This window comes from Mustela putorius, unplaced genomic scaffold (genome assembly GCF_011764305.1).
Source record: "Mustela putorius furo isolate JIRA1106 unplaced genomic scaffold, ASM1176430v1.1 tig00537297_pilon_pilon_pilon, whole genome shotgun sequence".
Lineage (NCBI taxonomy): Eukaryota > Metazoa > Chordata > Mammalia > Carnivora > Mustelidae > Mustela > Mustela putorius.
In genome coordinates, this window is record NW_025422435.1 from 458,595 (window position 1) to 474,218 (window position 15,624).

Genomic DNA, 15,624 nt, shown 5'->3' on the forward strand with positions numbered 1-15,624 from the left:
CATATTTCTGGATTTGTCTGATTGTTTTCTCATTGATTATGTTTAGATTAAATGTCTTTGGCAAGATTACTACATAGGTGATATTATGTACTTACTACACCACATCAAGAAGCACATAATGTCAGGTTTTTTCACTGTTTTGATCATCTTGTTTAAGTGGTGATCCCAGAACCCTCTATAATAAAGGTATGTTGTTCCCTTTGTAATTAGCATGTGGGTGAATTTCCTGTTCCCTAACAGTCTTTCTCTCAGTAGTTGTAGCATCCATTGATGATCATTGCCTAACTCCGTTGTTACATTGGGGATTGCAAAATAGCGGTTTTTCTAATTATAGCATTCTTTCTACATTAACTGGTATTCTATAAAGAATAGCTTTCCTTTCCTTTCTGTTTGAGTATTTCTGTGGATTCTGGAATTCTTCCTTTTGTGAACTTAATGTAATATGATTTATTAACACCATTTGTAATTGTGATGCCCGTATTGTCTTACATTTGACCTCTTAAAGCCAGCTCCTGTGTCCTTTTGAAACAATCCTGTAAATCTTCGAGAACGTCTTTGCTTTCTGACACAAGATGTTCTAGGCTGTCCTTGAAATTTTCTTGTTTGAGACCTAGAATCAGCCATTTCTTCAAGGAGCCCTGGTTCCTTTTATCAGGGAATGGCATTTAGAACCAGGATCTAGGTATTAGGTATGCTCATTGCCACTGAGATGTCTGTCATTGCTTTTAGGCTTTTAGTGGACAGAACTAGGAAATAAACACATATTGTAAATCACATACCAAAACCTTCCTATCAAAACCTCCCGTTCAAATCATATCTACAGATTCTTCCTCCTCTTCCCCTATTCATATCTGCATCCTTTCTCTGGTTCCCAGCATTAATATGTTGTTTCATTTGCTCTGTCTATACATCTGTTATACAGAATAGTTTGAGAATTACAATACCAGTACCACTAACAACAAACCCATAAAGTAGATTCAAGGTGTTTTCTGTCATTTGTTGTCCTTAGACTATATGCCACTGCAGTAGTACAGTCAGGGTATTATGTGCAAAATATATTTGAATTCTCTTTTGTGCATAACTTGCAATCAATTTGATACATACTTTTGTTTCTTACTGAGGTAAAATTGGTAGATACCATTGTGTAAGCTTCAGAGGTACAGTATTATGTATTGGTATTTATATACATTACAAAGCGATCACCACTGTAAGTCTAATTACCACCCATCACCAGATAGTTTGGTTTTGCTTCTATTAAGTTTGGGGCTCTTTTTTCCATTCTTGATTTAATTTATCAATATCCGTAATAGCCATTATATTATGAGGCACATTGGAAAAGGAAAATTTAGTGTCTTGATCCCCTACAATGGAAAGGAAGAAGGTGAATGGCCTTTTAATGACTGAGGGAAACTTAGACTATTTTTTTTTCAAGCCAGTTTTTCATTTCTTCTTTGTTTCTATTGTAAGTTTAGCCTCCTAGCCCTTGAACCCTAAGATAGAATGTTGGAGCTGGAAGCGTTCTTGAAATTCCTTTAGCCTAGTTCCCTTATCTTCCAAATAGGAAACTGAGGTTGTGGCTTGCCTAGTTCTTTATTAATTTGGATATCCCGTGAGGCCGTGCCTGATCTGAGCCTGAGAGTGTGGATATCTGGCCTTTGGTTTGGCTTTTTCCTCCCCAGGCTCATGCTCAGGTACTTTGGACTTCTTCATTGTAGTTGCTTTTTTTCTGGGGTCTAGAGCTAGGGACTGCATGCTATGAAAGTGTTCTTGATTACAGCGCAGATGAGGTTCGCAGAAAATCTCTGGTTCTCAAGTTCCCTAAACAGCAGCTTCCTCCCAAGAAGAAACGGCGAGTTGGAACCACTGTTCACTGTGACTACTTAAACGTGAGTATCTGCATTGCTTCTTTCTGGCCACATGTGGTTCTCATTGGTTCCTCCAGCCCTTTGTCCCATGGCTCTGGCACAGCCTTAGAGTCTCCCTTTGGCCTTACCCTGAAAATTATGTGTACTGTTCATTACAAAATTCCTAAGCTATAGCTAGAAAGCATCGTCTGTTTGTTTTTCTTATCTAAAGAAGCACTCTTATTTCTTGTTTATCCTTAGAGACCTCATAAGTCCATCCACCGGCGCCGGACAGACCCAATGGTGACATTGTCCTCCATTTTGGAGTCTATCATCAATGACATGAGAGATCTTCCAAATGTGAGTTCATCACATTCATGTCTACAGTAGGAATGGCAAAGCCCTTTGTTCTATCTGTGATTTCAGATAGAGGATAGTAGAGTACTTGTAGGGATGTGGAACTCCTGATTCTTTGGGATGTAGTTTTTTGGGTTTGTTTTATTTATTTATTTTGAATAGTTTAGTAGATGAAACAGACCTACCTGCTTCATCTAGAAAGATTCCTTTGAGAGTTGGTGGCCAGGTAGACAGATAAGATACGAGTCTTCGGGAGTTGGCTCTGACAGGTGTTCTTTGCTCACCAATAGTGCTGTCTCTTGTTTGCACAGACCTACCCTTTCCATACTCCAGTCAATGCAAAGGTTGTAAAGGACTACTACAAAATCATCACTCGACCAATGGACTTACAAACCCTTCGTGAAAATGTGCGCAAACGCCTCTACCCCTCTCGGGAAGAGTTCAGAGAGCATTTGGAGCTAATCGTGAAAAATAGTGCAACTTATAATGGTAAGAATCACCTTTCAGATCCTTATTTGTCTCATTAGTCCCAAATTCAGACAAGATTGGACTGACTGGAAGGATCTACAATGTATGCATTTTGAAAATCAGCGCACGTTTCTGTCATTTAAGGTTGCTTCTTTTTAGTCCCACTTTTTAAATGTATCCTTTGGAGAATTTGGAGTTTGTTGAAATGAAACAGTTGCAGGGAGATTAGTGGGAGGAAGAAGTGGACCTGATCAAATAGAACAAAGAGACAGTGTGGAGGGAACCTATGCAGAGTGTGAGCCTGCGACCATGTTGACTGTGTGTGAATCTTTGATTTGATCTATAGATTTGTTACAGGGGCTCTTACATGTTCACTTTGCTCCAAATCTGCAAAGGAGAAAGAAATCTGCTTTCTGTGTCTTAAAAGGGGAAACAGTACAGCTTCTGCATGTCAGGGATCAAGGTTTCTGATCTCCAATTGTATCCTTGAGCACAGATTCATGTGTAAGTGTTGGGTTGAAGGGTATGGTTAGAGAATGAATCCCATCCCTGCCACATACTGATTAAGTTACCCTGGACAAGTTCTTAGACAGTTTACTGTAGACAGCCTGTCACAGCTTCCTCAGTTTTGTCTTTTGTAAATGTGGCAGTACCTAGATTCTGAGACCTTTTATAAGCAAGCCTGACCCATTTATCTGGTATCCTGTCCAATGCCTGACTCCCATACCTACTAGAGACTTCTGCCAGATTCAACATTATATTTCACTAAATATCTTATGCCATTTCTTCATGCACCTTGCACAGTCTTTGCCCTGTCTTGAATGCCCTTAGTTCCCACTGAAAAGTGGAAACATGCCCTATGAATTTCCATTCATATTTCCAGACCAATTCATATCATCTCTCCATGAAGAATGGAGAATACCCATTAATTTTCTGTCGTTCTCGACACAATTAAACCAACTTCTATGACTCTTAACTGTGTTGTATGTAATTATTTATGTGTCTGAATCTTCCATCACTTTGCGACTCCTGGAAAGACTATGTCTTATTCGTCTTTGTATTTTCAGGGCCTAGCAGAGTTCTAGACATACAGAAGGGAAGAACACATTTGTTAGGTCCAACTGTCATTCATATTACAAGGATAAATACTTAAAAGTCAGACTGGGGGGCGCCTGGGTGGCTCAGTCATTAAGTGGCTGCTTTCGGCTCAGGTCATGATCCCGGGGTCCTAAGATCAAGCCCCACATCGGGCTCACAGTGTGGAGCCAGGCACTCTTGGTTTTTTATTTTTGTTTTTTTTTTTAAGATTCTACACATAAGTGAGATCGTATGTTTTTGTTTTTGTTTTAAAAAATTTATTTATTGATTTGACGGAGAGAGAGAGATACCATAAGTAGGCAGGGCAGAGAGGCAGGCAGAGGGAGAGGAGGAAGCAGGCTCCTTGCTGAGCAGAGCCCAATGCGGGGCCCTGATGTGGGGCTGATCTCAGGACCCTGAGACTATGATCTGAGCCAAAGGCAAAGGCTTAACCCACTGAGACACCTGGACGCCCCAGTCATACGGTTTTTGTCTTTGATGTTGAACACCTTTGTGTGTGCTTAGAAGTCTCTTGAACTCCAGTGTATTTGGCACTCTTGACTACTTGACGCTCCTCGATACTCTCTTATTTCTTTTCTAGGGGTACTTTCTCTAATTATTTCTGATCTTTTTCATTCTCATGACTTCAGCTACCATGTATCTACTGATACCATTATCTCCAGTCCATACCTCTCTTCGGAGCTCCATACTCAAGTTTCCAGTTGCCTGCCAGACATGTCCATGTTTCAGTGCCCTACTGGCAACTGTTGATCTGGTTGCTTTATTTAGACTGATGATATTACCATCCATCTGATTGTACAAACTAGAAATGATGGTCATCGTTAGTTCCACCCATTCTTCCCCCCCTCCCCCATTCATAGATCACTAAATCCCATAAATAAGTAAGCAAAGTCCCCTCTACAGCTTGCTGGAGCACATCCTCTTCCTTTTAATCTCGGTTGCTGCTCTTATTTGAAGCCCTTGTCATTTCTTGTTTGACCCCTTGCAACAGCTTATGAATTTTAACTTTGCTGCTTGCCTTAATTCACACTGTTGGTAAGGTAATTTTTTCTAAAACACAAATTTGAAAAAATTTTCGAGCATAAAATCGTTAGTGGCTTTTTGTCACCTATGAGACCTTTATAATGTGGCCTCTCCTGCCTTTCCAAGTTCTATTTCCTGTTTCTCCTCCACACATACCAGTGTTGCACTTGTACCAAACTACTTACGGTGCCTCCTGTTTCTGTTAACTTGCTTACTTTGTATCTTTGTATACTTTTTCTTCCCTCTGGAATGTCTTTCTACTGTATTGCCTACTTGATGGACCTCTACTCTTCATTAATGACACTACTCCAATGTCAGTCACAGCAAGCCTTCCTTGCTTCCCAGTATGCAGATTTAATTGTTGTAAAAATAGCTTACAACATGTTTCATATGCAACCCTACCATATTTCATAGCAACCAGTGTATCCCCATGTTTGCACTATACTCAGTTTTTAAAACTTTCATTATGGAAATTGTTAGGTATGTACAGAGGTATAGTAAACCTCAGCACACCTATTCACCTGGTTCAACAATTACCCTCATGGCTGATTCTTGCTTACTGTTCAGTCTGTATTTCCAGACATATCATTTCATCCGTAAATACTGCAAGCGCTCATACTCTGTCTTGGCAGTGATACATTTTCATGTCATTTTCTTTGATTGACCCAAGAGCTAAGGTAGGAACTATGTCTTATTTTCTCCTTATTCTCATCATTGAGTACATCACGGACCATCATTAATCATTCATTGAATGAATAAACAAATGAATGCTAAATTAATTAGTTACAAATAGAGTTGAGGTTTGGGGTCTGGGGAACACTTAACAAGGATGAATAGAGGAAGATGGTCAAGCAGAGGATACTGAAAGGAAATAGAATTACTGTCTAGGTGAAAATGTTTTAACTATCCCTATAATGAGCTTAAATTAGGGCAGCCATAAGTGAGGGCTGTAAGAAGGAGTTCAAGGATTTTCTGAAGCTTCTGTTAACGGATTTCAAGGAAACTAAATAGTCTGAGATGGGATGGAGAATCTTTTATGACAGAGGCTTTGGATTAGCCATATGTTGGGAGTACCTCACAAACCATGAGTTGTGTAAACAAAAATTGGAATCACAGATCTTATATGCTAAGTGTGTAAAGATACATAAATCATGCCTTCATCTCCTAAGCCATCCTTAAACAAAATGTCATTCTTGTCCATAGTATTATTACTTCCAAGGTATTAAAGGTAGCAGTATCAATAGTAGTACTGTCGTACAAGTATTAATAAAGAAGAGAGTTAAAATTAGTTTTTTCATCCATATTATATATCTGCCATGTGTTAGCACTGAAAAATGGAGTTAAAACTGGTATATATGTATGATCTAGCAGACAGGCTGGTGCCTGACACTTATTAGGTGTTTAAGTAAATGTGTTAAAAGTCTAGAGAGGTGTGCTCGCTTCGGCAGCACATATACTAAAAAAAAGTCTAGAGAGGTATTGGCAGCTCTCGTCTCCCATTTTTAATGGTCTCATCTCTTACTGTTCCTCTATAAATTTAGGTCCAAAGCACTCACTGACCCAGATCTCTCAATCCATGCTGGATCTGTGTGATGAAAAACTCAAAGAGGTAAGATACTTAAAATGAAAGAAAGGCAGGGGCGAATGGCTGGCTCAGGTGGAAGAGTATGCAACTCTTAATCCCGGGTCATGAGTTTGAGCCCCATATTGGGTGTAGGGATTACTTGTGAATAAATAAAATGAAAAAGAGGCATGGAATTTGAGGTGGGGCTGGTAGCAGGGTTGAGGAAGGAGAGAATGTAATAGAAGGAAGAGTAGAGAAATATAGGAGTAGCAGATCTTTAGTGTGTTAGAGGCTGGAAGGGACCTTAGAAATCTCATAATCCAATTCCTTCTTTTGTAAATGGAAAACTAACATCCGTAGAAGAAAATTGCTTGCCCTGGACATCATGGTTATTAAGTAGTATGGCTAGGACTGAAATCTAGAACCTACATAACTTTAGAAAGGGCCAAGGAAAGTGAATTCCCAAGAGCTAAGAGACTGTTTCAGCAGAGAGGAATTTTAATTTTTAAAATTTTTAATTAAATTTAATTAAAATTAAAAATTTTAATTTTTTTTTTTTTAAAGATTTTATTTATTTACTTGAGAGAGAGACAGTGAGAGAGAGCATGAGCGAGGAGAAGGTCAGAGAGCGAAGCAGACTCCCCATGGAGCTGGGAGCCCGATGCGGGACTCGATCCTCGGACTCCAGGATCATGACCTGAGCTGAAGGCAGTCGTCCAACCAACTGAGCCACCCAGGCGTCCCAAAAATTTTAATTTTTAAAAGATTTACTTTAGAGAGGGAGTTGGGAGAGGAGCAGAGTGGAGAGGGACAGAGAGAATCTTAAGCAGGCTCCATGCCCAGCATAGAGCCTGACATGGGGCTGGATCTCACAACCCTGAACTGATACCAAGAATCGGACGCTTAACCAACTGAGCCACCAAGGCGCCCCTAAAAGATTTTCTATATTCCATTTTCTTTTTCTTTAAGATTTTATTTATTTGTTTTCTTTTAAGATTTTATTTATTCATTTATTTGCAGTGGGGGGTGGGGAACAGAGGGAGAGGGACAAGCAGATTCTGTGCCGAGCAGGGAGCCTCACATGGGGCTTGATCCCAGGACCCTGAAATCATGACCTGAGCCAAAGGCAGAGGCTTAACTGGCTGAGCCACCTAGGCGCCCCTGAAACAAATTTATTGGGTTAGATTCCCTTATGTAAAAGTCACTAATCAGCAATGTGTTCAGTGTTTTTAGCAGTAGTTTAGAACAGAAAGTGTTACATTAAAACCTAACTTGGTGAAAATGTTTTTATTCTGAGACCTAAGTTATCAGTTTCCAGGGATGTATATTTTTGGTGATCTACAGATAGACGATAGAATACCTAAATGAGTGGTTGGTACATCCCTTTGGATCCTTTAACTAGAATATCATTTCTCATTTGGACTTTCTGTCTACAGCTGAAGTTGAGAATTCAAAGTTAGGCTTTTCTGGGCAAGGGCAATAGACAACTGAACCATAAATTATCCATAAGTTTCTGCAGTGATTACACCTCAGGGAAACCTCTTTTTCCTTTGCTTTGTTTCATATCAGAAAGAAGATAAATTGGCTCGTTTAGAGAAAGCTATTAACCCGTTGCTGGATGATGATGACCAAGTAGCATTTTCTTTCATCCTGGACAACATCGTCACCCAGAAAATGATGGCAGTTCCAGATGTAAGTAGTCTCTGTGCTAAATATTGTGAAGATAGCAAGGGAAAGAACAGTAGGATGTGCATGTGTTGGGGAGTCTAGAGGGTAGTGTTTGTAAATTCAGACTGGCATATAATTTTAAAAACTGACCTTTTTACCGTATGACTGCTGATCATTAAAATCAGAGGCCAGGAACCCATGGATATAGAGAGAGTTCTTTGTTCCTCTTGTTGAAAGCTCCTGAATATCCCTGGAAAGAAATGAGGATGACAGCTAATGGGAGGCTTTGGATTAAAAGGTGCCTCTTGACAAATGGCAGTTTATTTAATTATCCATTGTTTGTTGTCTTTTTAATCTATTTTTGTCTTTTACAACTTTATGGCATGGCTACCATGTTGACTGTGTGTATCCGTTTTGGGGAATGATTTTCTCTTAGGAATGCTGGACTAAATTTCCTTTTGTGTTGTAGGCATATGTTATATATGTGTTAATGCTATAAAATTTCTGGATGGGACTGGGGTATAAGAAGTTTTAATTGTGAGTATAGAGCAGGGGTTCTTCCTTAAAGGACCCCATGAACCACTTAAGTTATAGACAAAATTTTGTGTGATTATGTGTCTCTGGGAAAAGGGTTTCGTAGCTTTTTTGGGGAACCTTAGGAATATTTGTGACTCAGCGAAGGTTGAGAATCTCCAGTATAAAGAATGGTTTCCATTTAATTTCTCACGCTTTCTGTTTTATAGTCTTGGCCATTTCATCACCCAGTTAATAAGAAGTTTGTTCCAGATTATTACAAAGTGATCGTCAGTCCAATGGATTTAGAGACTATACGTAAGGTGAGTGATTTGATCTAAAATGTCTTTTTGGAAGCCAGTAGATTTGTGCATACATCTGAGTCCCCTGGTTCTTTTAATCACAGAATATCTCCAAGCACAAGTACCAGAGTCGGGAGAGCTTTTTAGATGATGTCAACCTTATTTTGGCCAACAGTGTTAAGTATAATGGTGGGTATTTCTGCTTTTCTTCTACTTTCCATCATTCTATTCATCCAATGTTAGTTAGCATCATTAAAATTTGATTGCATGAAGTATCCTTGAACAGTACTCTGCTTTTTTTTTTAAGTGGGCACATATTTTAGTGTGTTTTGTAAATTTTGCTAATTACTTTTAATGATAAAACAATGTGCATTTATTTTCTTATACTTTAGAAAGCACAGAAAAATGAGAAGAGAAATATCAAATCGATATTGCTTTGGGCTTTGAGCCAACACCGCTTCTCATGAGATGTGAAAATTCACCTGTCCTCCAGGCCCTTAGATGGAGCTTAAGGGAATGTGTGATTATAGACCATAGTGAGCTTCCTCAGAGCATGGGGTTTTGGTCAGTGCACAAAGCGATGATATATGCCAAGCTAGTTACTTAACTTCTGTGCTGACTACTTAATCTACTGGTGGGAAAGACAGTCACTCTACCCACAAAATTCATAGTCCAGCTGATGGAGGGAGGCTGTTGAATACAGCTTGACAAGCAAGAGCTGTATTAGAAGGATGTACAAAGTGCACTAGAGGAGATAAAGGAGCACCTTCACCTAAGGGTTAGGGAAGGCTTCATAAATAAGCTAATAAAGATCAGTTTTGGATGACTCACTTGTTGAGTAAACATTGAGCACCTAGTACATGCTGGCTCTGATAAGTGCTACAAATATAAAATCAATGTAGATATGATTCCTGTCCCCAGATTGGTTGTAGTTTATTTGGGGAAACAGAAAAGAAAATTTACAGAAGTATTATGCAAGATGTGCATGCAGAGTGCCAGAGGGGACACAGAGACAAGCTGTTTAAATCAAATCAAATTGAAATTAGAGGAAACTTTCTGTAAGAGAGTTATCTTAAGCTGAATTCTAAAGGATTGGTGGGTGGGTGTTGCTAGGCAAAGAATGTAGAGGAGAAAACATTCTAGGCAGAGAACAGCGAGCAGTATGTAAAGAAACCATATAGGCTTAAGAAACAAGTTATTGGGGTTGCAATTATGTGTCCATGTTGGTGAGTGACTCGTTACATGTAGAAATCTCTAGGAGTCAAATCCTAGAGACCCTTGTGTGTGCTCTGTGTCATGTTTAAGAGATTTTACTTCATCCTAAGTGGAAAGACAACTGAGGAATTCGGCAGTGAAATTAATTAAATTCTGAATTTAATTCAGAATGTTTAATTCTGGTAAAAGAAGTGTTGGGAGGCTCATATAATTCCTTAAGCAAAACAGAAGAGGGCGCTATGGTGCTATGGTGAGTGCTGTGAATTGTGTAAGACTGATGAATCCCAGACCTGTACCCCTAGCAAATAATACATTATATGTTAATAAAAGGAAAAAGAAAGAAAGAAGCAGGAGCTAAGGGCATTTGAGAGAATTGCCTAGCATACCGAGGTCTCAACTAAAAAATCCACATGAGTGTGGCTGTATGTTTGCTAGATAGAAGAGACAGAGAATTTGGAGGGAGGTGGTGAAAGAAGGGACAGCCAGAAAGGCAGATGAGGAAGTGGGCATTGAGAAGAGAATGTTTAATGCCATGGAGGAATGAAAGAACAGGGCACTTCAGAGAATGATACTTGGCTAGAACTTATATATATCATTAAAGAAAGGTGGTAAGAGATGAGCCTTCCATTTTTCTTTATCCAAGGTGGTTTAAAAGATTCTGCTTTCTCCCTTGTGCTCTTCTTACTGCTCATCTGAAATTAGAGAGTGAAAGTGCCCTCTGTCAGGTCAGTTATATCTCCATTATTGTCTCCTGAAAACACCTAAAGCTGTAGCCAGAATTCTGGTAAAAGAAGTGTTGGGAGGCTCACAGATGTCTGAAAATGATTGTAACAAGTGATAAAGCAAGAGTGTTACAGAAAGCCTGCTTAGCCTTGGTGATGGCTGGCGTAAGATATAAGGCAGAGTAAAAGGAGCTTATATAAGGCAATGAGAAAAACCCAGAAGATGCTAAGGGAAAAATGAGCAAAGGGCAGACAGGCAAATCACAAAAGACCGAAATTAAATAACTAATGAACATGAGTAAGTTTTCAGTTGTACCCAGTAATCAAAGAAATGCAAATTAAAACAAATAGGTATCTTTTTTCCCCACCTATTAGATGAACTCAGTTTTTTTTTTATTAAATTGATTTATTTATTTTCAGAAAAACAGTATTCATTATTTTTTTCACCATACCCAGTGCTCCATGCAATCCATGCCCTCTATAATACCCACCACCTGGTACCCCAACCTCCCACCCCCCCGCCACTTCAAACCCCTCAGATTGTTTTTCAGAGTCCATAGTCTCTCATGATTCACCTCCCCTTCCACCTCCAATTTACCCCAACTCCTTTCTCATAACACCCTTTGTCCTCCATGATATTTGTTATGCTCCACAAATAAGTGAAACCATATGATAATTGACTCTCTCTGCTTGACTTCAGTTTTTCTTTTCTTTTTTTTTTTAAAGAATTTATTTATTTATTTGACAGAGAGAGATCACAAGTAGGCAGAGAGGCAGGCAGAGAGAGAGAGGAGGAATGCGGGACTCGATCTCAGGACCTTGGGATCATGACCTGAACCAAAGGCAGTGGCTTAACCCACTGAGCCACCCAGGCGCCCTCAGTCTTTCTTTTTTTTTTTTAATTTTTTTTTATAAACATATATTTTTATCCCCAGGGGTACAGGTCTGTGAATCACCAGGTTTACACACTTCACAGCCCTCACCAAAGCACATACCCTCCCCAATGTCCATAATCCCACCCCCTTCTCCCAACCCCCCTCCCCCCAGCAACCCTCAGTTTGTTTTGTGAGATTGAGAGTCACTTATGGTTTGTCTCCCTCCCAATCCCATCTTGTTTCATTGATTCTTCTCCTACCCACTTAAGCCCCCATGTTGCATCACCACTTCCTCATATCAGGGAGATCATATGATAGTTGTCTTTCTCTGCTTGACTTATTTCGCTAAGCATGATACGCTCTAGTTCCATCCATGTTGTTGCAAATGGCAAGATTTCGTTTCATTTGATGGCTGTATAGTATTCCATTGTGTATATATACCACATCTTCTTGATCCATTCATCTGTTGATGGACATCTAGGTTCTTTCCATAGTTTGGCTATTGTGGACATTGCTGCTATAAACATTCAGGTGCACGTGCCCCTTTGGATCACTACGTTTGTATCTTTAGGGTAAATACCCAGTAGTGCAATTGCTGGGTCATAGGGCAGTTCTATTTTCAACATTTTGAGGAACCTCCATGCTATTTTCCAGAGTGGCTGCACCAGCTTGCATTCCCACCAACAGTGTAGGAGGGTTCCCCTTTCTCCACATCCTCGCCAGCATCTGTCATTTCCTGATTTGTTGATTTTAGCCATTCTGACTGGTGTGAGGTGATATCAGTCTTTCTTTTTAATGGAAGTATTGAATGCTTGTGAGGCAGGTGCTGTCACATATTGCTGTTGGCAGTATAAACTTGTAAGGCATTTCTGGAAAGCTCTTTGGCAGCATTGAGAGACTTAAAAGTAGTTAAGTGAACAGACTTTATAATGAAGTAGGCCCCACCACTTAATAGCAGGGTGACTTTGGGCAAGTAACTTAGCCTTTGCTTTCCTGTCTGTAAAATGGGAAAAATAATAGCACCCTCCTCAGTGCTGTTGGGAGCATTAAGTAAAATAAGGCACTTAAGTGTTTAATAAACATGCATGGTATATACAACATGGTAGACTAATCTGCCTTAATCAGAGATGTGGACAGATATTCATGATAATGTTATTTTTATTAATGAGAAATAACCTGAATGGTTAATGTAGGGGAAATGATCAGCTATTGTGCCATCTGTATGATGGATTATTATATAAAGATTGAGTGGTCTTTTTTAAAAAAATTTAATGACGAAAGTATTCACAATGTTAAGTGAGAAAAGCAGAACATAAAACTTACTTCATCTCTGTTACACTTTTTTAAAACTGCATATGCATAGAATAAAACTAGAAAGAAACACATCATTGTGATAATAAAATAGTGTTTTTTTCTGAGATGTAGGGTTAGGATTTTCTTTGTTTTCATCTTTTGCATGTTTTCCAAGTCTCCTACTAGTATGAAAGGCAGGAAGCTCTTTCTGGAGGTTTTTTGAAAATTTTTTCAAAAGACTTATTTATTTATTTGACATACAGAGATCACAAGTAGTCAGAGAGAGAGGAAGCAAAGCAGGCTCCTTGGTAAGCAGAGAGCCCAATGTGGGGCTCAATCCCAGGACCCTGAGATCATGACCTGAGCCGAAGGCAGAGACTTTAACCCACTCAGCCACCCAGGCGCCCCACGTTTTTTGAATTTTGAAGGATGATGATTATAGTAGCTAGTTCTATATTCAGTACCTCCTGTGCCTAGCCAAAAAGTAAAGTAGAGAAGGGTGGGGAAGAAGTTCCAGGCAGAGGGCACAAACAGAAAAGAAGATGAGGGTGCCTTGGATAGGGAAGTGCAAATAGTTGATTTGACTAGGGTGAAGAGTGGGAGCTACTTGGTGGTATGAGATGAGTTTTTCAAGGTAGATGGGGTAGATCACAAATGGCCTTACTATGTCACACTTAAGCCTTTAAAAGGAAAGAGGATCATAACAGGTATTTTAGTAAGGTCATTCTGGAAGCTATCTAAAGGATAGGTAGGAGGGGAATTAGATAAAGAGACCAATAGAGAAACTGTTAACAATAGTCCAAGTTGAAAAGATTGAGGGTTTGGGACACCTGGGTGGTGCAGGTGGTTAAGTGTCTGCCTTCGGCTCAGGTCATGATTTTGGGGTCCTGGGATCTAGTGCCTCATTGGGCTGCCTGCTCAGTGGGGAGTCTGCATCTCCCTCTCCCTCTGCCCCTCCTCTCCACTCATGCTGTCTCTCTCTCTCTCCCTCAAATGAATACATAAAACCTTTAAAAAATACTGAGAGCTTGAGCCCAGGTTAAGTAGTTTTAAAAAAAAATGGAAATATGGGGAAAGTATCTCTTGTGGAGGTGGAGCTGATACTTTCATAAATGGTTGGAACTCGGGGGTGTTGGGTCAGGGCGGGGAGAATTCAAGATGATGGAAAGCACTCACGCTCTTGGATACAAACATAAATGGGTATAAACTTTTTATTATTTATTTATTTGTTAGAGAAAGTGAGTGAGTGAGCAAGCCCCCGCAGGGCTATTGACAGGCAGAGGGAGAAGCAAGCTGACTGAGCTACCCAGGTGCCCCAGGTATACACTTTTTAAAGGACTGTAAATGTTTATTACTTTTGATCAGTTTTACCTCTGGGGAATACTCCACACACACGTTGTCTAAGGGCACGTATGTTTATAATTGCAACATCATACAGTTGACCCTTGAATGGCATGGGTTTAAACTGTGCAGGTCCATTTATACATGGATTTTTTTTTAATAGTAGAGGACTGTAAATGTATTTTCTCTTACTTATGATTTTCTATTTATTTATTTTTAAGATTTCTTATCTATTTATTTGACAGAGATCACAAGTAGGCAGAGAAGCAGGTAGAGAGAGAGGAGGAAGCAGGCTCCGCGCCGAGCAGAGAGCCCAATGCGGGGCTCAATCCCAAGACCCTGGGATCATGACCGGAGCTGAGGGCAGAGGCTTAACCCATTGAGCCACCTAGGCGCCCCTACTTATGACTTTCTTCATCGCATTTTCTCTGGCTTTATTCTTAAGAGTACAGTATATATGGGGCGCCTGGGTGGCTCAGTGGGTTAAAGCCTCTGCCTTCAGTTCAGGTCGTGATCCCAGGGTCCTGGGATCGAGCCCCGCATTGGGCTCTCTGCTTGGTGGGGAGCCTGCTTCCCTCTCTCTCTCTGCCTGCTTGTAATCTCTGTCTGTCAAATAAATAAATAAATAAATCTTAAAAAAAAAAAGTACAGTATATAATACATATACAAAATACATGTTAATTGATTATTAGTATTTTTAGTACGGCTTCTGGTCAGTAGTAGGATCTTTATCAGTAACTAAGTCTTTGGGGAATCAGAAGTTGTAAGTGGATTTTTGATGCACGGGGTGTTGGTGCCTCTAACCTATGTGTTGAAGAGCCAACTATAAATTGCAAAAACATGGAAGTACATGGAATATCCAACATAGAAAATCAGTTAAATAAATTATGGAACTTGTATATGATGGAGAACTGCTTAGCTATCAAAATGGTAGATTAGCTAACAAATAAGGTATATTCGTATATGCCAATATGAAAATGTATTCAGGATATATTGTTGAAAACTAGATTACTTGACAGTATGTACAGAAAGGGTTGCAAATTCAGATCTTATAAAGGCCAGATAGGTATGAGTGAAATGGGCACAATAGGGACTGATGAATTGGAGAGCACTTACCCACCTAAAGGAATCAGTCACTGTTTCTTGTTGCCATAGAATAGAGTTACTGAAGGGAGAGCTGGAGGATAATTTTCACTTCCTACTTGTTTGTCCTTAGGTATTTGAATTTTTTTAGTTGAGCGTACAATAGTTTCATAATTAAAAGAAAAAATCCACTTTTGAAAGGATGTATAAATCAAATGACATCCAGAATTCTGACTTGGGTAACTGGTGGTGCCATTG

At 39.6% G+C, this 15,624-nt stretch overlaps 1 protein-coding gene across 10 annotated transcripts in view; it reads left to right on the top strand.

The window, feature by feature from the left end:
- TAF1 (TATA-box binding protein associated factor 1) overlaps nucleotides 1–15,624 on the top strand; it is a 76,153-nt gene that overhangs the window by 26,275 nt on the left and 34,254 nt on the right. For all 10 annotated transcript variants that reach the window (XM_045074012.1, XM_004777236.2, XM_004777240.2 and 7 more), the window contains exons 26-32: nucleotides 1,778–1,886; nucleotides 2,106–2,204; nucleotides 2,513–2,690; nucleotides 6,332–6,399; nucleotides 7,924–8,046; nucleotides 8,766–8,858; nucleotides 8,942–9,026. In XM_045074012.1, coding sequence (XP_044929947.1) covers nucleotides 1,778–1,886; nucleotides 2,106–2,204; nucleotides 2,513–2,690; nucleotides 6,332–6,399; nucleotides 7,924–8,046; nucleotides 8,766–8,858; nucleotides 8,942–9,026 — 755 coding nt within the window. The remainder of the gene's footprint in view (nucleotides 1–1,777; nucleotides 1,887–2,105; nucleotides 2,205–2,512; nucleotides 2,691–6,331; nucleotides 6,400–7,923; nucleotides 8,047–8,765; nucleotides 8,859–8,941; nucleotides 9,027–15,624) is intronic.